Source organism: Coturnix japonica, chromosome W (assembly GCF_054131305.1).
Source record: "Coturnix japonica strain WE chromosome W, WE-NBRP24, whole genome shotgun sequence".
Lineage (NCBI taxonomy): Eukaryota > Metazoa > Chordata > Aves > Galliformes > Phasianidae > Coturnix > Coturnix japonica.
This window is the reverse complement of record NC_140701.1, coordinates 6,338,280-6,364,436: the sequence shown is the minus strand read 5'-3', so window position 1 is coordinate 6,364,436 and position 26,157 is coordinate 6,338,280. Positions and strand designations below refer to the sequence as shown.

General features: G+C 43.5%; 4 protein-coding genes across 4 annotated transcripts in view; 1 reads left to right on the top strand and 3 right to left on the bottom strand.

Annotated features, from left to right (window-relative positions):
• Positions 1 to 2,043, top strand: part of LOC146754426 (uncharacterized) — a 599,901-nt gene extending 597,858 nt beyond the window's left edge. The window contains exon 3 of the mRNA XM_085527628.1: positions 573 to 2,043. Coding sequence (XP_085383754.1) covers positions 573 to 2,043 — 1,471 coding nt within the window. The remainder of the gene's footprint in view (positions 1 to 572) is intronic.
• A 4,142-nt stretch (positions 2,044 to 6,185) lies between these two features.
• Positions 6,186 to 10,698, bottom strand: LOC146754425 (uncharacterized). The gene is made up of 7 exons (XM_085527586.1): positions 10,041 to 10,698; positions 9,292 to 9,369; positions 8,798 to 8,869; positions 8,605 to 8,706; positions 7,753 to 7,896; positions 7,086 to 7,227; positions 6,186 to 6,900 (listed from the first exon to the last, which is right to left on the bottom strand). The coding sequence occupies exons 1-7, from the start codon at positions 10,129 to 10,131 to the stop codon at positions 6,804 to 6,806; spliced, it is 726 nt and encodes a 241-aa protein (XP_085383712.1). The 5' UTR covers positions 10,132 to 10,698; the 3' UTR covers positions 6,186 to 6,803.
• A 2,091-nt stretch (positions 10,699 to 12,789) lies between these two features.
• Positions 12,790 to 20,456, bottom strand: LOC146754424 (kinesin-like protein KIF20B). The gene is made up of 5 exons (XM_085527627.1): positions 20,331 to 20,456; positions 19,777 to 19,938; positions 14,823 to 14,949; positions 14,140 to 14,282; positions 12,790 to 13,128 (listed from the first exon to the last, which is right to left on the bottom strand). The coding sequence occupies exons 1-5, from the start codon at positions 20,442 to 20,444 to the stop codon at positions 13,048 to 13,050; spliced, it is 627 nt and encodes a 208-aa protein (XP_085383753.1). The 5' UTR covers positions 20,445 to 20,456; the 3' UTR covers positions 12,790 to 13,047.
• Positions 20,457 to 21,149: 693 nt separating this feature from the next.
• On the bottom strand, positions 21,150 to 25,586 carry LOC146754423 (kinesin-like protein KIF20B). The gene is made up of 3 exons (XM_085527568.1): positions 25,404 to 25,586; positions 21,762 to 22,965; positions 21,150 to 21,321 (listed from the first exon to the last, which is right to left on the bottom strand). The coding sequence occupies exons 2-3, from the start codon at positions 22,907 to 22,909 to the stop codon at positions 21,150 to 21,152; spliced, it is 1,320 nt and encodes a 439-aa protein (XP_085383694.1). The 5' UTR covers positions 22,910 to 22,965; positions 25,404 to 25,586.
• Positions 25,587 to 26,157: the final 571 nt, after the last annotated feature.

Sequence of the window (26,157 nt, the reverse complement as noted above, 5' to 3'; positions counted from 1 at the left end):
GGTGAGGTGGTGGAGGGAAGGGGAATGTTGGGGCTGTAAGAGCCTTCTCTGCCTGTGTTTTATTTTGGGCAACATGTGCTATTGCTGCATTTCCTCTGTCATCCAGCAGCTGATGGGATCAGAAATACAAAGGAGGTTCCGCAGAGAAATTGTGTAGCGGAAATGCAGCAGAATTGCATCTCTGTGGAAGAAATCAGAAGGGATGTCCAGGAAGTCCTGCAGCAAGGTCAGGGTGAGCACATCAAGAAGCCCCTGGGAAAGCATCTGGGAATGACACTGAGGAACCCAGTGGACTTCAACATAGGTCCAAAGCAGCCTGAGGAAACCAGGAGCAAGGATGTGTGCCAGATGAAAAAGCAGAATCCATGCACTGAGTGTGAGAAAAGCTTTAAACTGGATTCCAGCATCACTAGCCACCAGTGCACGCACTCAGCAAAGAGGCATTACGAGTTCTGTGATTCTGCAGAGAGCATGAAATGGAGACTCCACCCCACTGGCCAGCAGTGCATGTACACAGGAGAGAGAGCCTTTGAGTGCTCTGACTGTGGAAAGACTTTTACGGACAGTGGGAGCCTCACTTCCCACCAGTGTATCCACAGAAGAGAGAGACTGTACAAGTGCCTTGAGTGTGGGAAGAGCTTGAAAGGTAGTTCTAAACTCAAAATACACCAACGTGTCCACACAGGAGAGCAACCATGTAAGTGCCCTGAGTGTGGGAAGAGCTTTAAGGATAGTTCTACACTCAAAATACACCAACGTGTCCACACAGGAGAGCGACCGTATAAGTGCCTTGAGTGTGGGAAGAGCTTCAGAAACAGTTCCAGCCTCACCATCCACCATCGCATCCACACAGGAGAGAGACCATTTAAGTGCACTGATTGTGGGAAGAGCTTCAAAAACAGTTCCAGCCTCACCATCCACCATCGCATCCACACAGGAGAGAGACCATTTAAGTGCACTGATTGTGGGAAGAGCTTCAAAAACAGTTCCAGCCTCACCGTCCACCATCATATTCACACAGGAGAGAGACCCTGCAAGTGCTCTGAGTGTGGGAAGAACTTCAGTAGCAGCTCTGAACTGAAGGTGCACCAGCGTGTCCACACAGGAGAGAGACCATATAAGTGCTCTGAGTGTGGGAAGAGCTTCATAAGCAGTTTTAATTTGAAGCGCCACCAGAGCATCCACACAGGAGAGAGACCCTGCAAGTGCTCTGAGTGTGGGAAGAGCTTCAGAAGCAGCTCTAAACTGAAGGTGCACCAGCGTGTCCACACAGGAGAGAGACCATATAAGTGCTCTGAGTGTGAGAAGAGCTTCATAAGCAGTTCTAATTTGAAGCTCCACCAGCGCATCCATACAGGAGAGAAACCCTATAAGTGTCCTGAGTGTGGGAAGAGCTTCAGAAGCAGCTCTGAACTGAAGGTGCACCAGCGTGTCCACACAGGAGAGAAACCCTATAAGTGTCCTGAGTGTGGGAAGAGCTTCAAAGGGAGTTCTGAATTGAAGCTCCACCAGCGCATCCACACAGGAGAGAAACCCTATAAGTGTCCTGAGTGTGGGAAGAGCTTCAGAAGCAGCTCTAAACTGAAGGTGCACCAGCGTGTCCACACAGGAGAGAGACCATATAAGTGCTCTGAGTGTGGGAAGAGCTTCATAAGCAGTTCTGATTTGAAGCTCCACCAGCGCATCCACACAGGAGAGAAACCCTGCAAGTGCTCTGAGTGTGGGAAGAGCTTCAGAAGCAGCTCTGCACTGAAGATGCACCAGCGTGTCCACACAGGAGAGAAACCCTATAAGTGTCCTGAGTGTGGGAAGAGCTTCAAAAGGCGTTCTGAATTGAAGATGCACCAGTGCATGCACACAGGAGAGCAACCCTATAAGTGTCCTGAGTGTGGGAAGAGCTTTAAAAGGCGTTCTGAGCTGACGCTGCATCAGAGCATCCACAAGAAAAAGAGACCCTGTGAGTGTCCTGAGTGTGGTAAGAGCTTCAAAGGGAGTTCTGAATTGAAGCTGCACCAGCATATGCACACAGGAGAGAGACCATAGCTTCTGTTGGACATTTTAGAACATTTTGGCCAGGCCTGCATGCAGGGAGTTGCCTGGGAACTTGCCTTTTCTCTCCCTCAGAGAATCCCATCTGCTGTGTTACCAGAATGTCTGCACCAGTGAGCTGAAATGGCAGGAAGCCTTGAGTGTGAGAAGGGCTTTGTGCCGAGCAGAGAGCTCCTCACACTCCCAGAAGAACTTCATGCAAAGCTCAGTCCTCATTAAACATTGCAGTCCACAGGACAGGTAGCTACTAGGAGTGCATCTCCTGCAGGAAGAGTTTCTCTCAGGGCTGGTGCCTCATTTCTCATGGGAAAACCACCAGCAGGAGAGACTCTCAGGATGCTGGAGAGCCCAGGGATGAGGGAGACCAATGCTTCTCCCCATGCAGGAACAGTTTGCAAAGGAGACGGCATCACCGACACCCTCTGCAGAAGGGACTTAACCCAGGAGCTTCAGATGGCCTTTCCTTGCTGCCCAAAGCACTTCTCTCACCATGCCCGCTTTCCACTTCTACTCTTCCACCAGCTGCTTTTTGATTCTGTTTCCTAGTGGAGAAGTGGTTGTGTAGGGATCTGCTGTGAGTCTGTGTGCATGTGTTGCTCTCAGTCATTTCTGAGCACACTCATGCATCCCAGAGAAGGGTCAGCAGAGCAGTAACGTGGCTCTTGGAGGTTTTCTGAGAATCTTCTGTAGTGGAAAGAGAAGGGGGTGAATAAAGTAGCTGAGTTGTTCTGGAGCTTTCTTCACTGTAGTCTTGTTTTTGCTCTTAAAATAAATGTCAGCATGTGGAATGAGGAGAGGGAAAGCTGCAAGCAGGGTTTGGTTTTGGTGCCCTCTCCAGCCCACTGCTTGCTTCTGGACAAGGCATTTCCTTTCTTAATAGGGGAGATGCTCCAATCCCTTCACCATCTTTGTGTCCCTCCACTGGGCTCTTTCCAAGAGATCCCTGTCTTTTTTGTACTGGGGAGCCCAGAACTGGACACAATATTCCAGATGAGGCCTCACCAGGGCAGAGTAGAGGGGGAGGATCACCTCCTTCGGCCTGCTGGACACGCTCTTTTTAATACACCCCAGGATGCCATTGGCCTTCTTGGCTACAAGGGCACACTGCTGGCTCATGGCCAATCTGTTGTCCACCAGGACGCCCATGTCCCTCTCAGCAGAGCTCCTCTCCAGCAGGTCTTCCCCCAGCCTGTACTGGTGCATGCAATTATTTCTACCCAGGTGCAAGACTCTACACTTGCTTTTGCTAAACCTCATCTGGTTTCTTACTGCCCAGCTCTCCAGCCTGTCCAGGTCTCGCTGAATGGCAGCACAGCCTTCAGGCGTGTCAGCCAATCCTCCCAACTTCGTGTCATCAGCAAACTTGCTGAGGGTGGTCACTATCCCCTCATCAAGGTCGCTGATGATGTTTAACAAGACCAGACCCAGTACAGACCCCAGGGGGACGCTGCTAGTTACACGCCTCCAGCCAGACACCACACCGGCAATGACAACCCTCTGCACTCTGCCAGTCAGCCAATTCTCAACCCACTTCACTGTCCACTCATCTATCCCATACTTCCTCAGCTTTATAAGGATGTCATGGGGGACAGTATCAAAAGCCTTACTGAAATCAAGGTAGACTACATCTACCACTCTCCCCCTGTCCACCCAGCTAGTGACATCTTCATAAAAGGCCACCAGGTTGGTCGAGCACAACCTCCCCTTGGTGAACCCATGCTGATACCCTCCCCCCCCCAGCTACAGCAGCTCAAGTTACCACCTATCAGCCCAGCTGTACTACATGCAAGTCTAAAGCCTTTGCAAAAAAACAGCAAATATGCAAAGTCAGTGCCAGAAGTAGCATCTGCCACAGAGCAACCTCAATATCAGCACATTGGAGAAAACAATACAGGATCAAAGCTGAGCCCACACATTGTAGCCACAGAATGTAGGCCACCCCAACCCACAGAATGGTACAGCAGTAAAAGTCTCCAGTGTCATGTTCGTTTTTATATTTACCTGTTGGAGTATAAGCCCATTTTAAACCCTTGAGGTAATATAACACATGTTGATACTATCATAGCAGCACAACTACAAACAGAAACTATCTGTAAGCAAATGAAAATAAAACAATCACATAGGGGGTCTCTGAGCAGGAGGTCTGAATGGTACCTGATTCTGCTGCTTATTGAAGAGGGACCTCACCCATCATAGGGGTAACGGAACCAATACAAACACAGAATCACAGAATGTCAGGGATTGGAAGGGACCTCAAAAGATCATTTAGTCTAATCCCCCTGCAGGAGCAGGAACACCTGGACCAGGTCACACAGGAGTGTCTGGGCAGGGTTTGAATGTCTCCAGAGAAGGAGATCCCACAACCTCTCTGGGCAGCCTGTTCCAGTGTTCTGTTACCCTTACTGTGATGTTTTTCTCCTGTGTTCCAGCTTGTACCCACTGCCCCTTGTGCTATCATTGGACGTCACCGAGAAGAGCCTGGCTCATCCTCCTGACACTCACCCTTTACATATTTATAAATACTAATGAGGTTACCCCTCAGTCTCTCCTTCCCTGTGCACAGGTGGCAAAGAAGGCCAATGGCATCCTGGCTTGTATCAGGAATGGTGTGGTGAGCAGGACTAGGGAAGTCATCCTGCCCCTGTACTCAGCATTGGTGAGGCCTCATCTCAAGTACTGTGTTCAGTTATGGGCACCTCAGTACAGGAAAGACATGGAGGTGCTGGTGCAGATCCAGAGAAGGGCAATGAGGCTCATGAAGGGCTTAGAAAATCAACCCTATGAGGAGAGACTGAGGGAGCTGGGGCTGTTTAGTCTGAGGAAAAGGAGGCTGAGGGGAGACCTTATCGCTCTCTTCCAGTATCTGAAGGGTGCTTACAGTGAGAGTGGGGCTGGTCTCTTCTCACTGGTGAGAAGTGACAGGACAAGGGGAAACGGCCTCAAGTTGCACCAAGGTAAGTTTAGGTTGGATGTTAGGAAACACTTGTTTACAGAAAAGGTAGTTAGGTACTGGAATAGGCTCCTCAGGGAGACGGTTGAGTTGCAGTCCCTGGATGTGTTTAAGAGCCATCTGGATGTGGTGCTCAGGGATATGAGTTAGCAGAGGGTTGTTAGAGTTAGGGTGCTGGTTAGGCTGTGGTTGGACTTGATGATCTTCAAGGTCTTTTTCAACCTGGGTGATTCTATGATTCTATGATTCTCCAACCTAAAGAGACCCAGCTCCCTCAGATCTGTAGTCCCCCAGGTTCTCCTTATGACCCTTCTTGTATATGGGAATTTCTTCACTAGCAGATTTAATCAGCAAGATCAGAGGAGATCGATTTCCACACACCCTAGATAACCCTTGGAAGGTAAGCAAAACTGCCTTACAGATGGGCAGGACTGGACTCTTGCCTGTATGGGCCATCAGTTTCTCAAGCAGCCATACCACCTGCAAGGACAGCAAGAACAACAGGATGCCCTGGGATGGTGAGTAACTAGCCACTGTTCTGGGAACTCAGCAAGGGAGTAGCTTTCAGTTGATAACAACAAGCCGTTAAGATACACAAGGATGGTATGTAATTGGGAACCAATGATGAGCTCCACTTTTGCAATATGTATGAGCTAATTATCCGTATTATAAAGGTAAACGCAGCCAAGGAATAAAGGAGATTAGCTGATCATATGTCAATGACAGGTGTGATCGTCTGCTTTTCTCCTGCTGTTCTGCAACATCGTTGTTGTTTAGTGTCACTGGGTTCGTTAAACTGCCGTTCGTTCTCAGATCGTTGGTTTTTTTTTCATTTTTTCCCTCCTAGACCCATTCACAATCTCCCTTACCTTCCCCTCTCGGCTGCGCCGCACCGCGCTGTTAGAGAGGGGAGGTTCTTTGTTCCTTCTCTCCCCAGGTTTGTTCCCGCTGTCACCGAGTGAGCTCTAGAGAGAACTCCGTGACACAAACTCATTGCAAAGTCTAAGCTAGAAGAAGCGTCATCTCAGTGTATCCCAGAAAAAGAACAGCGTTGAGATTTTAATTGGTTTTGTTTTTTTGTTTTATTGGGGGTGGGTTGTTTTTTGTTGTTTTTTTAGGGTTTTTTTGGGTTTTTTTTGTCTTTTTTTTGGTTTTTTTTTGGGGGGGGGGGGGGCGGGGTGGAGGGGGGCGAGGGGAAGGGAGAGGGAGGGGACAGTTGTTTGGTTGTTTTTAATATACAATAAAGCTATGCAGTTCCGCTGTCAGTCACCTCAGAGAGTTCCCGAAGGAGCTCAACCACATTCTGCTCAACATCGAGTTGTTCCATTGAGTGGAGCAATGGTAGTCTTGCAGATGGAGCAATGCAGGAATTCTGACAGGATCTCCAGGTGTATCCAGTTCATCAACTGAAAGCTCCGCAACCAAATTGGAAGGGACCAGTCCTCTTGTGCCATCTGTCAGCTCTCCCTGAAACCAGCCATTCTCACCCACATCTCCAAAGACATTACGTTTTGTCCGGCAGTCAGAGGAAGCTCGTTTTCTGGGTCCTCATTAGGACCCTCAACAAGAATGTAGCTGTGTCGAGCTAAGAATCTTCAAACTGCTGGTGATACCTGTCCTGGAGAATGCAGGATGAAGGACAAAAGCTCTGCTCTCACATTCAGGGCCATCCTCTGACAGAAGGCAGCACTCAGGACTGTTCCCAAGGATCTCTTTCATGGCTTTCAGTTCAAGCTCCTGGTCTTCCAGATGACCTTGAAGACTTCGGGCCTCTTCAATGGCAGAATGGAACGGACTGGAGCTATTACGGAGATTCTTGTTTGACTGGGTCAGAATCTGTCTCGTTGCCTTCCCCAGCTCCATCTGCTGCTTCTGCTGCTCTCTTTTCCCTCTTGCGCGCTCTGTGAGAATGAGTTTCAGAAAGCACTACTCAGTGACAGGAAATAAGGGGAAACTTGAAAGACTTTGCAACCTAAGTCCTGGCAGTGTACTGCCAGCGGCTGATTTGGCCGTCCAGGATCCTGGCACCACAAATGCTTCATTGCCAAATGCAGCAATAAGGTGTTCTGGGGAAAGGCCAACTCACAGGTAGTCTTTGAGCACCCATATCACAACACCAACGGCCAGCACCAGCGCAGGCAGCAGCATCGCTGAGACCGTCACCGGAATGTGGCGCTTCCGCACAGATGTGTGAGCAGCAGCCTCTGTGCTTTTGCCTGTGTTCATCCCTGGAAGAAATGAGACAATGTCCCACGTTACCTTCAGCTGCGCTACAGATAATCTCTCAGTGTGCTTCATGGACCCAAGAGGTCATTTTGTCAGTGGGTGCCTCCGTCTCTGGTGCCGAAGCACCGGAGGACAAGAAGGATTGCTTCCACCTCTCGTTGGGTACGGAGAGGCTGCACAGGCACTACCCGTGTCCTCCTCTGGGCCGAGAGCTGGGGCTGTACCCTGGGGTCTGGGCTTGGTCCGTGGGGAGAGCTACAGAGCAGAATCCCTCACGCTTTTCCCGGCATGCGTGTCCTGAGCTCCCCCTGTGGGACGCCCCCCAGGCTGAAGGTCAGGCTTCAGCCAGCACAGGGCACAGCCAGAGCCAGCCCAGGGGAGAAACACTCCTGCTTCTTTTACATGTGCTCTATGCTCACACGCTCAGGTCTGGCTGCTGACCTGGTGTGCAACAGCTGGCAGCAAGAGCCTGCAGGCACGCAGTGACTCTGGTTCGTGACACCGTATGATCATAGGACAGAAATTACCTGGCATGCCGGTTGGTGCTGCCTGCATTCCTCTGTCCGGGACGGGCAGTGTGGGATAACCGCCTTCCTGCAGCGCATCCGGGACCGGCAGTGTGGGATATCCACCTTCCTGGAGTGCATCCCTCTCACTTTGTTGGTCCGTTCCTTTAGAAAGAAAGCAGGGCAGTAGGATTGGGATGTCACATGCCCTCATCAAAAACTGAGCTTCTCCAGTCCCGAGCTCAGGTAAAGTCCAGCCCCCCCCCCAAGTACACTGTGAGCCCCTCTGTTACCCAAGGGCATTTGGGCCCTCCCAGCTATTGGACAATGCTGACTCCCTCACACCTCTTGAGAAATCAGCTCCTGTGCAAGGCCCTCACATACTGTGCTGTCACCAGCCCTTCACAGCCAGGTAGCTGCAGGTTGAAATCCAAGCTCTAACACACAGTCCAAGCCTTCAGAATTAGCATCTCCACCTCATTTCCAGCATTAGCAAAGGCAGCCAACCCTGCTCGGGATGCTCCTCCTGCCTTGAACTTGCTCAGCTGCACGGAGGGCTTTGGATGAACAGAAGCACAGCGCTTGCCACTTTGCCACTTGCTGCCATCTGGGTGCCAATGACTGCACAAAGCAGCTCTGACAAGTAATGGTTGTGCTGGGGGAGCAGCTGCCTCTGGGTCTTGGCTGGATGCAGACCATCTGGCAGCAGACCAGCTCTGGTGCTTGACAGCACCTGCAAGGTGATACATGGAACACGGCTGCAGCATGGCTCTGACCCATCCCTTCCTGCTGTGCAGGCTACAGCCTGCCCACACCTGTATATCACACCTCAGCTTCCCAGGTCCCACAGTGAACAGACTGAAGTATACCCACCACGCTCTGCCTTCTCCATTTCCTTCAGCAGTCGCTTCAGGAGACGGGATGAGCCCTGAGAGTATTTTCCTCGTTTGGATTCATCCTCTTCTCTTTCCGGACCTTAACAGAATGTATGAAGTTAAATATCATGTGCATGAAGATCTGAAGATCAGCGGCGAGTCAGCCAAGTCAGTGAAGACAGAGTACTCACTGCTGGGATTCCAGCTGGGCTCCAGCACAGGAGGAAACCGATGACCGGGCAAGGCCCACACTGGGGGCACTTCTGCAACCAAAGACCCATGAAAAGTTTTAGTCACACACTACAGCATCAACTGAGTAGCAGAGCGTACAGGGGACAGGTCCTGCAGACACAAGTGTGATCAGACACAGGTGAGGAGAGCTTCCGGCACATGTGGGGGCCTCCTTTTCCCTGAGTGACCTGTAGGGTCTGGCGGTGGTTGGGGAATGCCACAGCCCAAATACAAAGGTCTGGGCTCCCTCAGCTGCAGAGGGGCAGCGGTAACCTTCCCACTGAAATGTTGCAGCTCTCCGAGAGAAAAAATACTCATGGCTCATCTGTGCAAACCCTTCTGGGCACAAACAGGCTTGGAAGACCTGGAGAGGATCTCCAGTAAAATTGCACCCAGGTAAACCATGAGAGCATGAACGTTTCAGCCTCCAAGGAAACAGACACTCACAACTTACCCCTGGGTTGTCCCCCAGGCACAGGCATGAAGTCCGGATCCAAAGGAGCATCCGGAAAGGGAGCACGAAGCTCATCATCTAGAATCAAGAACAGATGAGATAAGTTCCCACTATATGCAATATATGGTGTGATCTCCTTCTCCCTCAGTAACTGGATGTGGGGCATGGGAGAATAACTCAGGTCATGATTTCCAAAGTTGCAGGGTGGACGGGATGACCCGTAGGCTGGCACCTGGCAGCGTATGCAGTGCTCTCTCCAGGCCACGTGCCACATCTCTCACAGATTACGTGGAAGAAGATGCAGCCCCCCAGGGCTTTCTTACTGGGAGGCCTCTGATGGACAGCAAGGTCACACTGAGGCACTGGAGGAAAGCACACCTGTCTCTTCCCCTGGGCTGTGGACTGGGGCTCTGGCTTGGAAACTGGGGAGTGACATGAGCCTGAAGCAGAAATGCTCATGCACGCCCAGCACGCCTCTTCTGAACTTTCCCCGGGCATCTCCCAGGACGAAGGCTGTGCTGCAGCCAGCAATTAGCAGAGCTACAGCCTGGCATGGCTGGAGCCAGCCCTGGGGAGCAGCGCAGCCACGGGCTCTTGCCCGGCTCCTGCAGTGCTGCCCATCACCCCCTACCCAGCAACACCCCCATGGAAGGCAGGCCCCAGGCAAGTGTACTACAGGGCCGTGGGGACACAGCCTGACTTCTTGCTCCCAGCGCTGCTCAGTTTGGGTCCCATCTCTACCCACTCACCTGCTCCCCGTGCTCGCCACGGAGCAGCACAGCTCTCCTGAAAACTCATGGCCACCAATAGGAGGAAGAGGACAAGGCGGGCAGGGTCCATGGCCGCCCCCACACTTGCACCACGCTTCCAACACCACCGCTGCAGCCACAGTGAGTGTCGCACTGAGCCAAGCCTGCAGCCAGGCCTTGTGAGCTCATGACACAGCTCAGCACAGTCATAGGATGGGGCATTGTGACCTCACATCTCTGTGATTCCGGGTGGTGGCTCCCCGCAGGCTGCTGCTCTTGTGATGCACTGCACCAGGGCTGTGTGGGGCTGGTGCTTACATCATAGAAATGCAGAATCATAGAATGGCTTGGCTTGCAAGGGACAGTGAAGAACTCAGAACCCCAGCCCCACTGCCTCGGGCAGAGATGCCACCCACAGAGTCTTGCTGCCCAGAGCTCCATCCAGCCTGGCCTTGAACACCTCCAGGGATGGAGCATCCACAACTTTGCTTGGCAAATTTTTGCAGAGCTTCAACAACCCCAAGAAGGCATTATTTCCAGCCTGGTGCAACACCTCAGGCCACAGGGGTAGTGACGCAATATGCACAGGTTATCCACGCGTGTGAAACGTGCTGCAATTAAGCAAGCCAAGCGGATAAATCCTCTCCAGTGTGGAGGATGATGGCTGAAATACAAACACGGAGAAGCTGACCTTCCCACAGACCCGCCAAGTCAAGTGTCACGTGCTTACATTTTTGTTGATAGATCTGCAGTTTCATCTTTTTTTGATGGCTAAGAAAATCCCCTTTCCTGCACCAAGTGTATTTCCCACGTGTAACGTGCTTCCAAGTCTGATTTTAGTAGCAGATATTGAAGGCTTGCTAGTTGGTACCTCCCATCCCCAAAGTCCCAGTGAACTCACCCACTGCTGGCAACTGGATGCTTGGTGGCGAGAGAACCATCACCTATAGGATCCCACCTGGGTCTCCAGAAACTGTTGCACCTTTGGATACATGGCGATAAATACTGTGTCCATACAACACCCTCATTGAATCAGAGCTTGCCACCTTCCCTACAACCAGGCAAAGGGTGCAAAGGAAGCTGAACTGCTGAACCAGGCACCAATGGGGCTTACGTGTTTGCATCAAAAGACAAAATACCAAGCAGAGAGCGTGGGAATCAGATGTTGTTTCTGAAGCAGAATTAAGATTAAAAAAATTGATTTCACAGTCTGACAACAACCCTCCTCCACCCCTCCCATTCCCCCCCCAGAGCACCCCTCCCTTCCTTCCCTCCTTGTTTAACAAAGACTTTGAATAAAATCATCATATCAATACTACAATTGCTGGCCTGGGATTATTATCGCCTCTTTGGGGTTCTTGGACAGGAGAGGTGCACCCCACTGATTTCAGCGGTCCTGCCTGGGTGGTGAGGTGACTTCTTGGGATGGCTGATAGGAAACTGTTACATAAAGGATGGGCTCTATGAAAGCTAAGGCACAGGTGTTGACTCCTGCAGTCCCGGTAATTTCGTGCACAGACAGAGGCAAGGGAATTTAATTCTTGCCTTGGGGGGTCTCTTGAGTCTCAGGTGAGTCTTGGGACTCAGGTGAGTCTGGGAGCGCGCTGTTGCTGTATGGTACCCTGTGCACTTGATGAAGTGCCAGCAGCACACCCCTAATAATCCGAGAATCAGAGCGAGGTACTCCAGAGGGAATGGGCCCTAAATCCAAGAATCGTGTGAGCTGAGTAGTTCGCAGCATCATTCTGGAGATAAGGGGAATAGGAGCTGCCAAGTACAAGGGAAAAGCATCCCCAGAATTGTGCCTGAAGATAAGCCCCTTGGGGAGAAGCTTCAGAATTTGAAAAATAATCCCAAAACTGGGGATAACGAAAAAGATGTTTAAATACTGTATACAAAAAGCCTAGAGAGCCACTAAAGGGAAAATCATTATTTTGACCAAAATAGGGGTCTGACAAAGATTGGGTTTGTCAGACTTTGAATTTATATGTAAACAGTAATACTCCTTTCTCTGAAAAAGAATTGGCTTATGACATTTTACGGGTGCAAGAAGTAACAGTTCCTCACAAGGAGTCAAAGTTCAAAAGAAAAAAAAAGCAGAAAGATCATAAATGGGATCCCTTAGATACATTCCCTCTCCCCCCCCTCAACCCCCACAATTTCTAGAGCAATGCAAGCAGCAGCAACCCCTCCAGAGAAAGGGGCTGGCTGAGCTGCTGATCCCATGCAGGGCCCTAGAGGGAGGATGCACTCTCAATTACTGAGGGAACTGGAACAGTGTAAACAGGACCTGGAGAGTTCTCCTTTCTCTAAAACTAACCTTACAAATACTTCACATTATCCTCTTAGGGAAGTCTCCTTAGGTCAAAGGAAAATAGGGAATGCTAAGCTGCCATTTTTACTAGCAGAGAAGTCAGGAGATTCAAGGAGGAAATTGATTCCTTAACTGGGGATCCCGTAAGAATAGCAGAGCAATTAAATCAATTACTAGGACCTAATTTCTAATCATGGACAGAAATGATGCTTATCATGTGTAGAGAGTGTTTTTTTACAGTTAGTTAGCTGAGAAGGGTCGTAAACACGGTGCAGTTAATCTAACAGTCATGCCACCTGCAAGGGCAGTGAGAATAACAAGATGCCCTGGGATGGTGAGAAACTAGCCATGGTTCTGGGAACTCAGCAAGGGAGTAGCTTTCAGTTGATAACAACAAGCTGTTAAGATACTCGGGGATGGTATGTAATTGGGAACCAATGATGAGCTCCACTTTTGCAATATGTATGAGCTAATTATCCGTATTATAAAGGTACACGCAGCCAAGGAATAAATGAGATTCGCTGATCATATGTCAATGACAGGTGTGGTCGTCTGCTTTTCTCCCGCCGTTCTGCAACAAACACCTATATACAAATTTAAGAACACAACGGAGTAACTGTTACTGTTTATTAACAACCAGTTTTAATAATACGATAAAAGTATGTCCTGAGAAAGGGGAACAAACATGCTTCTTCAAGGTTTTTTAGCTGTTCTGGATCTCAGCCGTCGCTTGATGATCAGATGATCACTTTCCTTCTTTTGTTCCTCAGATTCCTGAAGAAAACATTTCAAAAGTTACTCATCTTTTCACACAAGACTGACAAGCTTTTCTTGACCCACGCAAACATATTTCTTCCCCTAAATGGATTTCAGAATGGCATTTGATTATTATATTTTATTCAGAAAACTATGGGATACCGAGATCATTTTAATGCAGCTTAATCACAAGGAACAAATATGGAGAATGTACAAAATCCTGTTTATCTTAAAAAAGCACACACATCTGAGGAAAGCCTGAAGGCAGCTTTCATTTTGAAATGCTTGTTTTCAAAAGAGTATTATAATACTTGTTTTGTGAAACATGAAGCGTTCAGAAAACATTTTTAGCCTCAATCCCTGTAGCTATGACTTGCCCAGAATTTCAGTTCTCGGTTCAGTTCCATGTTCTCAGAACTACAGTGAGAAAAGAAATTCTCATCTTCTTCATCCTTTAACAAAAAAAAATAACATTTTGGTTTCTGCCCCTATCATTCGTCAAATCATCAAAAAATTCAGAGGGATATTACAGTATGGGCAAATGATCACTATGCTGAACACAAAAAGGACTCTAATATAATTAAAAGATGCAGTTCCAACAGAGCAAGAATGTTCTTAGCACAATAGCTGCCGACAGAGTCATGAAACTGGCACATCAGATCCTTTGCAAGTTGGCTTAGACAGGAGATCATAGTTTAAGCATACCTAAAAAGCTGTGTAAGTTGTGCTCTAGAAAAGCGTGTAGTAGAATAATCCCACTCCAACACATTGAAATTATCTATGATTCCAAATTAGAAGACATCTCCGTGATTGCTACATCAGCTACTTAGTAAACTGTAAGCCAGCCAAACACAGAGATCTTTGAGGACAAACTAAAACAGAACAGCAGGAAGACCAACAAGAATGACTTGGTAGAATAAAGAAATACCTCAGTACTTTCAACCTCCTCCTGCAAATAGATGAAACCTCCAGTCTCTTTGGACTCCTTAGTAGTTTATTTTAAGCCAAGACTACAGTATAATCGCTTACCGAAGAAGCAGGTATTTCTAGAGGGCCAGAAACGACAGTGGAATACAGCTTCCTTTTGCATCGTTTTGGCTTGGTCTCTCCTTCTTCGAGACTTTCAGGTTCGTTTGATTTAGGAGAACTTACTGCTGACATCAGCTTCTTGGCTAGAAGAAATTTGTTTTGATACATAAACCAATCAACTTACTGGTTTTGTGAGTCTTTAAATCACTGAATGCAAAAAAAGCTTCGTAACAAACTTGGTTTATAAATGACATGTAAAATTTAAGTGAAAATACTCAGAAATTGTATTTGTTCATTGAGGTTCTTTATTGCTTCTATAGCTGAAACTGTTTATAGGTTCAGGTACGGCAGCTTAAAGCACACATTAAAATGGAGTATGAAAGACAATCATGGCTCAGAAGTCACTGGAAGTCAGAAACTTCAGCAGGAGTTAAACAACAGGCCTAACTTTCGTGCTGACAGAAGCACAAGACAGAACCAACTTTCTCTGTATACTTGTAGGTTTTCACAAATGTAATAATGAATCTCTGAAGAGACGAATAAATGCATTTACTTCATAAATCAAAGGACAACTTAACATGGCAGACAAGTTCTCTAAGAACACATACATTAATAGCCTACAGCAGAAACAAGCCATTCTACAATGTCTAGAAAACATGGAATAAAACTTATTCTACACCAACCTTTAGAGTGTATAATAGAAGGAGAGCTTTGAATAAAATCTCCAACTTTTTGCAGTGTTTCATCCTTCTTTTTAGTCAGTCTTGAAGCATGTACTCGCTTTCTCAGGAAGTAGTCTTTTCCGGATTTCTGTTCAACAGAGATGTGAACATGTGAAACAAGAGCATTGTTTAAACTTCATTTTAGTTCAACGTTATTTTAAGTTGACATTTTGAGCTTTACTACTGACACCTCTGTTCATTATGCTGATGATTCCACAACGGCAAGTAATGTGGACAACTTTATACCCTTTAGGGAGTTGTCAAAATCTCAGCTATTTCAAGGCATACGTTTCTTAAAGTTTCTTAATAAGGCAGTAGTTTCTTTAAAAGTAGCTCCCAAGCTGTGGAGTTGTTTCTTACATAAGCTGTTCTAATTACATAAAATAAACAAACATACAAAACAGAAGACAACAGATGGGAAAAATCTACTACTCATACTCTGACCATGCCAAGGATACTGCTATCACATGTGAACATCTGTTTTTAATAACTGCCATGCATATTAATGATATGAACCTTAGTTTAATACAAGGGCTTCACTTACAAAAGCACACGATAGTACACTAAAGCTTCTCTTCCCAACTATTCAGTGTGCAATATCCTTCCCTCCAAATCATTACACAGTACAGCCATTACACGCTCTGGGGACAGACTGACTTGCCCTTTGGTTAGCTTATGGAATTTAATAGGAAGAGCTCATAAGCATGTAAGATTCCCATTCAGGTATACACATAAGGATAAGACACTGCTTCTTTCGTGTGACCACACAATTACAGGAAGTCCCAAGCTAGCTTCAAAACTAGAACAAAAAACAACCATTTTCTCGTCACTTGCAGAGGGTGAATTAAAAGCCATGACAGATTTTGTATTTTTCGTGTTCTCACTTTTCACAAAATCCTGGGAAAATAAGACAAGATTCAGCCATGATTCTTTTGGAAAGAACAACTGATGTCACAAAAGTGAACACTTTAAAAACTTTTGCTAACAGTAGGGAAGTATTTGCTAGTGGTAACTATTCCACTGTAAATCAAATAATAAATAAGCATTCAATTATAAAAACAGGACATTAAGATATCAGTATTAGACATCTCATGATGTCTATAAAGCTGATTTATGTCTACAGGTTTCAAAGAAAATACACAATGGAGTTAAGAGAAATTCCCTTCTCTTAAACCATTATCACTGAGATTGGCTATTAGTTTTGTTCATTAAAGCAGTTCATTGATTAAATTCTTCAACTACTTTACTGAGGTAGAAATAGCATTTTTTTAATGCTTAAATGAGAATGGTAAAAAGGCATCAGATATTTTGTTTTCTGTTGGGTCTAGGTCATACCTCATCCATGTCATCACTTCTTTTCTTTTTTGCCTTAGGCATTTTCACTCCTAAAGGTATCATGCTGCCGTGCTGCTTTATCTCCATCTTATCAGGTTGCAGAGGTGTCAGTGGGATTTCCAGCTCCGGTTTTGGGAACCGACTAGTTTTGCCATTTTCTGCGGACACTCCAGAAGAGTCGAGGACAGTTTCCAAATGCTCCTGATAGCACAGAAGAATTTTAAGTGCAAGTGTTAAGGTAGCCATGAGATTAAAAAGCTATAAAGCATCTGGAAAAGGATATGTAAGCATTCGATTTTCCTGCTGTAAGAACACTTGTAACAGAAGGAGTCTATTTCAGTTACAGCAGAGTTTTACCCTTCTTTCCTAGAACTTGTTACATTTAAAATTATTTCCAATCCATGATCACAAAAAAAGTTCTCCATGTTAAACTGAGCCTGATACTTTACAAGTCATTTTTTCTCAAGGGCACAGACAACTACACTTTTTTTTAATAGAGAATGGTGGTAGAACTGACACGATTTTCTTCATCTCAACTCTGCTGTGTCAGAACCGGGCAGGAACAGGAGCATTTGATTCAAGTGTTCGATTAATTTCCAGCTTAATCTTAGGGAATTTGCCCTTCCTCTTCTAAACTAGAGATGTTATTTACATAAGTAAGGTCCAGCTGGCAAGGTGCAAGCCCAGTACAAGTCATTAAAGAACTCCATTGCTATCTTTTCCCTGGAGAGAATACAGACATTCAAGCAATGACACCGTACTTAAGCTGAAGGCTATCATGTACCTGCTCATGGTCAAATGGCAGCAAATGCACAGCTAAGTGACAGGGAAATGTCAGTATGCATTTCCCCAGCAGCACTTCCTGTCCACAATCCACCCAATCCTGTTTTTCTCAACAGGAACAACAAAGTCAGAACTGAGATCACCTGGACTCCTCCTTCTCTATGGCAGGAATTCAGCTAGCATATCAGAAATGAGTTCAGATGCTGGTTGAACACATGGAAGACAGGCTGCTGGGGACATCAGAAAATGGTAGATGGCTGCTTCTACTGCTGCTAGTAACTAGCAAACTCCAGTGTCCCAAACACAGACTAGCAGCTCTTACTACTTACACTGTTCCGACCCCCTGAGGGGAGTCTTCTTCCTCTCAAAAAGTTACCAAAGATTGTAGAAAGACAAAAAGTAGGCAGAGCCACTTTATCAGGCTCTGCTAAGAATCTGAATGGAGTATCACCACCCACTGTATTTCCAAGAATTAAGTTGGTTAATAAATACTTTGTTTTTAAAATATATGTAACTGCTATTTTATGAAAGTTAGCAATTAAAAACTTATATAGGAATGATTAACATCATCTGCTAACAAAACAATCTCCAGAAATCCTGCAGAGGAAGAAAATAAGTTCAATTTGCTGTGCCCGTTTCAGTGGCTCCATGAATTTTTTCCAAGTAACTTATCTAATCATGAGCCACTTCATAAGCATTAACATGAGGAGAGTTTTCAACAGCACCTGACAAAAATTCATCACACAATTGTTTCAACAGCTTTTATTCCTATCAAAGGCTATAAAAACAGGTGATCTGATCACCTTGAAAGGGATAAATAAATTAAAACTTGGGAATTGTTTAGAGAACATGAGATCTTTTCCTACTCATTCCTTATCAAAAGCAATACAATCACAACATTTTCAGATCTGAAGTTTCATACTAACCTCAGATTCTTTTAATGAAGTGAGGCTCCTAGTACATCAACGTGACAAATAATTGTCTTCAGCTTTGCATCTTAATGGAATACTTTCTCCAGTTTTAGTTTTGCTTTGTTGTTTCCTAGGCTGTAAATATTTAAAAGGAGTAAAGATTAGGCTATGCATTAGACCTCCAAAATATCTCGAGTTTTCTAAAGTTACAGTGTAAAACCTCAAGCTCAGACGCCACATGAACACGTAAGCTGAAACACAGCACAAGTGTGGGAAGGTAGTAACATCTATTCATTGTGTGATCTTCAGATACACCCTACTGGGTCTCACTAACAGTCTCAGGCAGGATTCTGCCTCCAAAAGAGAGAAAGCGAGACATTAGTTAGGGACAAAATCTGTAACGCTGGTCGTTTTGTCATCCATTCCCCCCATACTCTGCACGCTCACAGCTGCTATGTTAGAACACCAAAGGCTAAACCTCTGCCTAATCTTCAGCATCCACATACGAATACATGGAAAACTGCATGGAAAAGTTCCATAATGTACACAGAGAGATGGTGTTCTAGTAAATAAAATAGTTTTGAGAAGATGAGAGCTCATGTTTGAGTGGAAGACAAAAAGAACCAACAAGTACTCATCACTGAATATGTAGTTAAAGGACTATATGCTAAGAAAAATTATTCTAGCTCCAGTATCTCCTAGGAAAACAGAAGAACAAAAAGGGGTTAACAAGATGTTAAGTACTTACTTTCTATAAATATAATCATACCTTTTCATTTACAGAGTCATTCCTTCTACTTTGTCTTTCTTCAAGTAAAGGTATTTCTGGCAAACACTGAGGGCTACTGTGGTTAATGCGTTGTTTTAATTCCTTTATAAAAAGTCATCTTTGTCAGCCAGTTCTTTTCTTAACTCTTCTATCACAGTTGCATTATCCTAATAAACAGTAAAAACTGCTGAGTTGTGGGATTGGCAAAAGGAATTAACACACACAAGCAGTATTGCAATTACTTAGTAGCATCAGTTTTAGAATTGCAGGCTAGAACACTTAACTATTCAAGAACAGTAACATTTCACGGATTTGTACGGTCACTGTTACAAGTGCAGTAGTCACAGAATTGCCTGGGAAGTTGTAATACAATATATTTTGATTCTTCTATTTTACTTATGTGCTTCAGCCTTCATCTCTCTTAAGATATAATAACCCGAGCTTTTATTTGTTCCCAAATCCTCGGTACTGTGAGAAAGTCGGCAGTTGTAGGGGAAGTTTTGCTATGAGAACATCTTTCTTCTCAGATAAAGTGAATCCAAACATTCTCAAAAGAGCACAACTCATTTAGTCTTCTGTTTAGCTTCTGAAATTCTATGCTACGGCTTAGATTGGCTATCCTGATTAAAAGCTGGATGTTGAAATAAGAAATGCAACTTCCAGAGATCATCCCCCCTCTGCTTTTTGATGCTTCCCTTAATCTCTCTCCACGTCCCCTTCTGTCTTTTCATGCCATTGTAGATACTACCTCAGAGAAAGCAAAGAAAGTAAGAAACCTGAGACAGAACCACCATCTGAGTATTGAGCCTAGCTTGGGATTCGGAAATGCTGCGAATTATCAGAAAAAGCTACAGATGTCCAGTCTGACTGTAGGATCATAAGCATCAAACTGACATCTGCTTATCTGAACTACTGAAAAATTTGAAATTTTAGTAATTAACAGAAATTCTGTTTCTGAAGAACAAAAATAAAAGCTGGTGCTTTTTTTGGTTAGTTGCACATGATGTCAATACGACAGTGTTCAAGAACAGAACCACACCCAGAATACAAAGAGCAGGTACAGGAGTCTTACAGAATTTATGGGTAGCTAATCAGGTAGGAGGAAAGGAGAGCTGACCTTGCTTGAATCCTTTAAGGCAGATTGTCTCAGTTCTGCTATTTCTGTCTCTTTTTGTATGGCATTAGAAGCCAAAGTTTTGAGCTGTTCTTCCAAAGCTTCTACTAACTGATCTCTCTCCTCACGCCACTTTTGAATATTATGGTCCTTTTCCTCCAGCTCCTATATTTCATGTTGAAAGAAAAGCATACACAGTAGAAACAAGCAGAATCTTTAAGACAGCCTAGAATTAATAAGTTTTTCATATAGCATAAATAAGGACTCAAGCTGATAAAAAGAGTTTATGGTAAGACATTTCAATTAACATATCGTGATGTCACTCAACAAGATCAGGTTACATGCATGTATTACATATGTATTTACTATGCAGATTATTGTATTGAAAACAATCTGCCAGTGCTCTGTAGTGACTAATTATTTGAATATCTTTCATGGTCTACCACTAATTTCAGTTGGCCACTTTCATTTTGCTTCAATTTTATTTTTAACCTTTTTCCTGTTGCTTGGAAAACCTGCATCATTCATTTAATAAAAATTAAGAGCAAGTAAAATACCCGTTTAAGTTGTTGGATAGTATAGTCTTTATAATCCAGCTCATCCTTAAACTGGTTATTAATCCTTTCAAGTTCATCCATCCTGTTCCTGAGGGATTCCTCCACAGAACGCATCGTGGACACCTGTAATGTAAGCACAGCTCACGGTTAATTAAAAGACTTCTGTAATACAACCTGGCCAAATACTTCTTTGTTAAATAAAGAGGAATTCACAAACAAGTGCTGAGTAGGAAAACAACAGCAAGTGCAAGGTTACCAAGGAAGACATGAATTCATTTTTAAGCTTCAATTTTCCACCCCAAGCACACCCAATAAACTTTCAGACTAAGATCCTGCAAAATGGGTTTTAAGATATCTTCTTGTTTAATAATTAAATTTTAACTATTAACATCACTGAAGCTGAAATTGAAGAAAAAAAATATACATGCTTATATTAAAGAGCCTCTGGAAATTAGTCTATTTCTCTTCAAGTAAATAGCATTCTTCTTCCCAGTTATCAGCGTTTTTTCACAAGACTTAGGTTTTAGGCTTTGGAGTTACCACGGATACCAATGGCAAGTCACCAGTAACTTAGAGATAATAACAAGTCCCCTCCAGAGGCAGATTAGCTATTCTCTTTACAAACCTTATTCCAGACTACCAACCAACTTTACTTTCCTCTGCTCATTATCTATGCGAAACCATGTTTTAACTTCTGGTCCCCTCTAGAGCTTCAATGGCAACTTTACCTAAGATTTGCTGCTAGCCACAGTAGTGTGAAATTTCCAGCTTCATAGTTAAAGTTTGAGAAGTTTTAACAGCAGAAAGCCAAGCATAATCTTACAGAAAAAAATATCTCAGTTGACTACAAACCTCGCTTTGTACTTGCTGAATTTGTTTCTTGGCATCTGAATGTTTGTCTTTTAGATCTGCATACTCTTCTTCTTTCCTCTGCAAATCTTTTTTCAAATTCAGTACAAGGGCAGAACTCTCAGAAAGAATATTTTCTAGCCTTATGTTAAAAATAAAGAGACAAAGAACATTATTGTTACACATCTCATGGAAACAGCAATTACAGCTTAATCCATGCCCTGCCTGTTGGTTTCTATTTGTAAATAGACTCTTAAATCTATCTAGACCAGTGACAAGATTTAAACAATTACTTTTGAATTTCAGCTTGCTTCTCATAATCAGATGCTGAAGCAATAAATTATTCAGATGCTATTCTGAGGGATGTACAACAAAACCACCAGAAATCCCCATATTATTCTTTATTTCCTTGCACACTCCTGTTTTCCCTTGGAACTCAAGTAGCATACCAAAGCATCCTAAAGTAGTAGTTTGGCCATTGATAAGCATGCAGATGCATTAAGTCGAAGGGATGTTCCCATTAACTATTTTTAACTCTAGTTCATTCTCAAAGGGCTCTAAGTTAACTCAGTGGTTACTTACGATTCTATACGTTGCACTTTCTCCATTTCACTCTTTTCCTTTTCCCGAAGAGAGTGTTTCATCTGCTCCAAGCTGTTTTTCAGCTGCATAACTTCTTGAATCAGATTTGCTTCTTTGCTACTTAACTCTTCAAACTTTTTGTCTGCATTTGCAGACTTCTCCTGCAGAGTTGCTGTAACTGTCTCCAGATTAACAATAATAGATTCTTTTTCTTTAAGTAATTCATTGAGTTTTGACACATTGTCTTCCATTGTCTTGTAAGCCTCCAGGCGATATTCAAGCTCTCTTCTTTTTACCTCACAGTTGGCAACTTCCTCCTGAAATTGTGCAATCACTCTCTGATCTTCTGCAGTCTTTTCTTCAATGTCCTGAGTTTTCTTTTCTATTTGCTCATGTAACTGATTCACAAGATCATCTTCCTGACTAGTGTGAGTTGTAATCTCACATAGCTTCATTACAAGTTGACGATTATGATTTTCAGCATTATTCAGTCCCGCCTTTAGGTTTTCATTGTCTTGAAGCAGTGCTTTGATGTGCTGACTTTTTTGTGAGGAAACATCAACAATATTTCTGCATACTTCCCAAATCCTTTCAAGACTATAGTTAAAGGAGAGGTCCTGCACAAGATCTGAGATGGAAGAAGTCTGTGACTGAATGCATGCAGAACTAATTTGAGATGTCCCTGGCTCATCTTTTTCACAGTCTGAGGAATCCTTTACACTGACAAAGTCAGTACCGATGGCGTGAAACTCTAAGTGACATTTGTATAATTCATCTAATTTGGTCCGCATTTCTTTTACTTGTGACACTTTATCAATTATATATTCTTTGGCAACTTCTATGTTGTTAGTTAGTTGGGCATTTTTGTTTTCAAGTGTCATATTTATAGATTTCTGTTCATCCAGTTCAGAAGCAATTTCCCGATAGTCAGCTTGACCCTGACGAATTTGTTCACGGAGGGCATCAGCTGTTTCTTCAGAAAAAGAAAGCTCAATACGCAGGCTTGTTACCTGCTTACTGAAATCTTCTTTTTTATTTTTTTCTCTTCTGCATTGTTCTTCAAGCACAGTTAAATGATGTTCCAAGATTTCAGTTCTTTCCCTCGGTGCTAGTACTTCCTTTCGGTACGCGGAGCACTTTTGTTTCATGTGTTCAATTGTCCTTTGCTCTACAGTGTTCTTTTTCTTTCCCTCATTTACAACTACTGTAAAACAAACAAACAAACAAACCAAAAAAAAAAGGGGAAAAGGAATGTAGCTCAGATTGATTAAAATAATTATTACATAGCAGTTCACAACACCAAGTAGCAACTTCTATGTGAAACACTGTCGTAATATGCAAGCCATGCCCTCACATCACATAGTATTTGATACTAGTGAAGGAATTCAAGTCCTCTGAACACGTAATCAGGTGCCTCAGATTTCTATACAGAATTAACAGCAAAAGGTTTTCAGTCTGGAAGAACACTTTTACCATGGCACTACTCAAACCTTCCACTCCACACCAGTAGAAAATCTAATTAGATTTAAGAAACATGGGAACGAGATAGATAATTCACAGCTATATTCTTTCTATCTTCCGTGCTTCAGCAATCCCTATAAGGCAGCCAGGAATCACTCCATCTACATCTAAATGGTAGATAAACAGTTCTCTAAGAAATTTCATTCCAACTCACAGTCCTCTTACTTTCAAAAGAAAGATAAAACCCTGGACAAGTTGATCACTTAAGTGTTGATATCTGTCTCTCTTATTCAGTTGATCTCTAAACAAAATATGAGGATTCCTACTTCTGTCCACACTTACTCTTTTGCATATAAAGTTCACTCATAAAGTTGTACAAATTTGCAGATTCAAGTTTCCATAAATATTCCATTAGCTTGAGGCTGTTTTTTTCTTTAACTGGTGAGCAATTAGCTAAAATCACATGCATTTTCTTTCTATCAAAAGCGACTTCTGCTGTATTTCATCATTGCTTTAGAATCCAGTTATGTCCATTCCATAATATGCATACTTTAAGTATTAGAAAAATAAATATAAGTCAAGACTTACTAGGGATTGGGTCACCACAACAATATATTCCATGGTGATTCTTGTACAGTCCTTTTATTACTACAATGCAGAATTTTATAGTGCCCACGTGCAGCCTGCATTACATACAGATTCACATGTACTGCATGGAAACAGCCTCTTAACTCATCTAAGGAGTTTTATATACAGCCCTCAACTGATTTAGAAGTCATACTGAAGAAACAGCAGTGGCATATTCCACCCCAAACCAGGTTTTGGGTTTTGACTGCTCACCCAGCAACACTAGTGAGGGGAATATGATTTATAAGTAATCTAAACACTTTATGCTGAAAACAACAAGCAAGCACTAAAGCAAGATAAATAAGACTAGGGAGAAGATGTGTAATGTTCAGTCTAGAAGCTCCTTACAGAGGAAGTAGGGAAAAAGCATTATTACAGAGCATAGGAAACAAGACCTAAAAGCTCAGAGAATGGTGTAAATACCCTGAACTTGAAGCTGAGATAACCTAGCATCTCCTAAAACACTTTTGCTCGTGCTACTTATATAACTAATTCTACAAAAGAACCAGCACAACATACCTGTGCTCATTGTTCTACTGTGTATATTTAACACAGCTAAAGAATATATATTAAGCAGTTTTTGAAATTGGATGCTATTAATACTCACAAATAGAAGAAAATTTTAACATGATTGAATACTCAGTACTTCTTAACCGAAAACTTCATGCTGACATTGTGACTATCAGCTACCCATTTTCATTCCTATGTGGAGCATTGCTGTCATTAATTTTTAAATGAGAGCTTTGGTCATATGATTAGAACAAACCCACTACTATTTGGAGTATGGAGGAGTCCACATCCCTCCCTCAGTCTCTGGTAAGATGCTTATATGTGATGCCATTCAGTGGTCACATTAGGATTCAATATTTATGCCAAATAAAGGCAGCAGGGACAAATCATCCAAGAACAGCATCTCATCCAAAGAAGGCCTTGACTTTCTCCCTTGCACATATTTTGCAAGAGGAATACAAGAAAGGAAGGGACTACAGCTAAGTTTTAGATTTTCCCTTCTACATTGTATATGCCTTCCGTAATTCTAGGAACACTGATGCTCAGCTGGGCCCAGAAGTGAAGTTAAATGCATCAGAGCTTATCCAAGCCATTTTGCTCAAATATTGCCCATGAGCGAGCAATTAGCAGGTCGTCAACAATTTTGATAGTTGCTTCAGGAAAAACAAAACAAACAAACAAAAAAAAGCACTTGAACAGCTGATGCTACTCAGAAGATCAGCAACAGCAGTTGAAACAATCCTAAAGAAACTGCTTTAAAACTATTACCAAATCTGCAAGTGCATCAACAGATGAGGAAAAAGCAGCAAAAAGGAAAAAAATAGTGCAAAAAACTTTTAATCCTAAGCATTCAAAAATGAACAGCATAGGACCTTCTGAACAAGGGATATTTACATAACAGTTACTTCTATTTACAGTTTAACACAGTGGCTTTTCTCCTTATACCATAAGGTACGCGCTTCACAGCCTTTTGCTTCCTATCCGGAATAGGAAGCAATTTATTGTTTTGGAAGACACCCTGTTCAAGGATGGAAGAAACTGTACCTTTCTTTGGAGGTGGCTCTTCCACAGTAGGCTTATCTTCATCACTACTGCGCTTTCTTCCCACTTCCAACTCAGTTTTCTCTTGTTTCAGTGCTTTAACTGAAAGCACTGAAAATTGGCTGCTTTCAGTTCCTTTATTAGTGTTCTCTTCTGCCGGTTCTGCTTTAATGGTAGTTAAATGGTAGGTAGTCTTTTCCTGTATTGATATAAGATCAGTTACATTGAAGCTTAACAAAAGGAGCACTTAAGTCTCAGTAATCTTCTGTAGGCAAATATTTACACAAAACCATACAGCTAAAATATTTACCCGGTGTCTCTATAGACATCAGTTACAAATTTCAATAGCAGACAGAACAAGTACACCTTCAGATAATGACAAGTGCAATACTCGGTAGAGTATACAAGGGAAAGCAAGAGCCTAGCAGGTTACAAAGTAAAAGACTTGCACACAATCAAGAGTTTACCAGTTTATCAAAGAATTTCCTGTTTCCAAGAAGTCAACAAAATTACAAACATGGTCAAAGAGCAAATGGTCAGCTCTCATACAAGTTCATCACATCACACTTCTGCTAAGCTGCTAAAATCACTTTCATCGTAACAGATATAATCCAACCTTAAAGCTTAGTCAGCTCTGTCACGCATATTTTAGATTGTGTCCTGATATTTTTGTTGTTTGTGTTAACAACAACTACCTTCAGATAAATTTGAATTGTTTACAATTTCAAGCGAGTACCAGCTACATACAGAAAATCAG